The sequence below is a fragment of the Trichinella spiralis genome, assembly GCF_000181795.1.
Source record: "Trichinella spiralis strain ISS 195 chromosome Unknown Scfld2, whole genome shotgun sequence".
Classification (NCBI taxonomy): Eukaryota; Metazoa; Nematoda; class Enoplea; order Trichinellida; family Trichinellidae; genus Trichinella; species Trichinella spiralis.
This window is the reverse complement of record NW_003526941.1, coordinates 6,439,659-6,440,635: the sequence shown is the minus strand read 5'-3', so window position 1 is coordinate 6,440,635 and position 977 is coordinate 6,439,659. Positions and strand designations below refer to the sequence as shown.

At 32.1% G+C, this 977-nt stretch overlaps 1 protein-coding gene across 1 annotated transcript; it reads right to left on the bottom strand.

Annotated features, from left to right (window-relative positions):
* Nucleotides 1-46: 46 nt before the first annotated feature.
* On the bottom strand, nucleotides 47-479 carry Tsp_06033 (protein deadpan). Its single transcript, XM_003380270.1, has 3 exons — nucleotides 399-479; nucleotides 268-363; nucleotides 47-190 (listed from the first exon to the last, which is right to left on the bottom strand). Exons 1-3 carry the CDS (start codon nucleotides 477-479, stop codon nucleotides 47-49), a joined length of 321 nt encoding a protein of 106 aa, XP_003380318.1.
* Between the last annotated feature and the right edge of the window lie 498 nt (nucleotides 480-977).

Here is a 977-nt window from a genome sequence, read left to right as displayed (position 1 = left end):
GTATAACCGGAAATGAATTGTCCATAAGCGATTGGATCATCACGAGCTAAACAAAAAATATCATATATGCAAGTATGATTATTGTGATTCGAATGTTACGAGGATTGTTAGTTTGAGTTCGTAAAGTTCGCATTTGCTGAACTGTCATTTCCAATATGTCCGCTTTTTCCCACTTCGAATGGCCAGGTATCTGCATATGAATATGTGTGAATTATTTTTAACGTGAAGAAAAAATGGAAAATTGTTTTTTATTTTGCATTTATTTACTGAAGGTTTAGTCGAACAAATCAACATTGATTTCAGCTCATCTAAGCTTCTGTTAATTCTCGCACGACGACGTTTCTCCATCAAAGGCTTGTTTGCCTGAAATTGATATTGAAATATTATTATTCTGATACTTCTGATTCCAGTACTGTTAAAAAAGTAGATTGATTAATTTTTTTGCTGCCAATATTTTGTTGCAAACTTTTGGAAAACATGAAACATAATTTTTTATTATTGCAAATGATAATTTCATTTTTTGAAATGCATTTTTCACTCGTGTGTAATAGTGTTATTAGTTTTGTATTTAACAAAGTGCAACGTAATAACTGCAAATGATGATAAAATCCGTGGTTGAAACAAGCGATCGTTGTTGTTTGAATAAAGTAAACCAATTGCATCATTTTCATTGAATAATAATCAAATGGATCATATCAATTTTGCTTCATGCAAATGATTCGTTTCGAAATTGAGGCCAACAGCACAATTTGAAAATAACACATTGGGAATAATCTTAACGGAATTGAAACGGACCATCGCGTTGCGAAGGTCGTTTGAAAAATATACAGACATAAAGATAGCACCTCTGTCCCCCGCTGCGCATTATCATCACAACTGGTCATTTTGTATCAAAGTGGATTTTATTCTCATCTTCAGAAAGTTGACAACATTGAAATTCAGAAAATTTTCATTTGACAGTGTAACAAGTTGTTGTT

Coding starts and splice junctions, on each gene's coding strand:
- Tsp_06033 (XM_003380270.1), bottom strand. CDS start 479: ATGTTTTCCAAAAGTTTGCAACAAAATATTGGCAGCAAAAAAATTAAT. Junction 364..398: donor TAACAGTACTGGAATCAGAA/GTATCAGAATAA, acceptor TATCAATTTCAG/GCAAACAAGCCTTTGATGGA. Junction 191..267: donor TTTGTTCGACTAAACCTTCA/GTAAATAAATGC, acceptor ATTCATATGCAG/ATACCTGGCCATTCGAAGTG.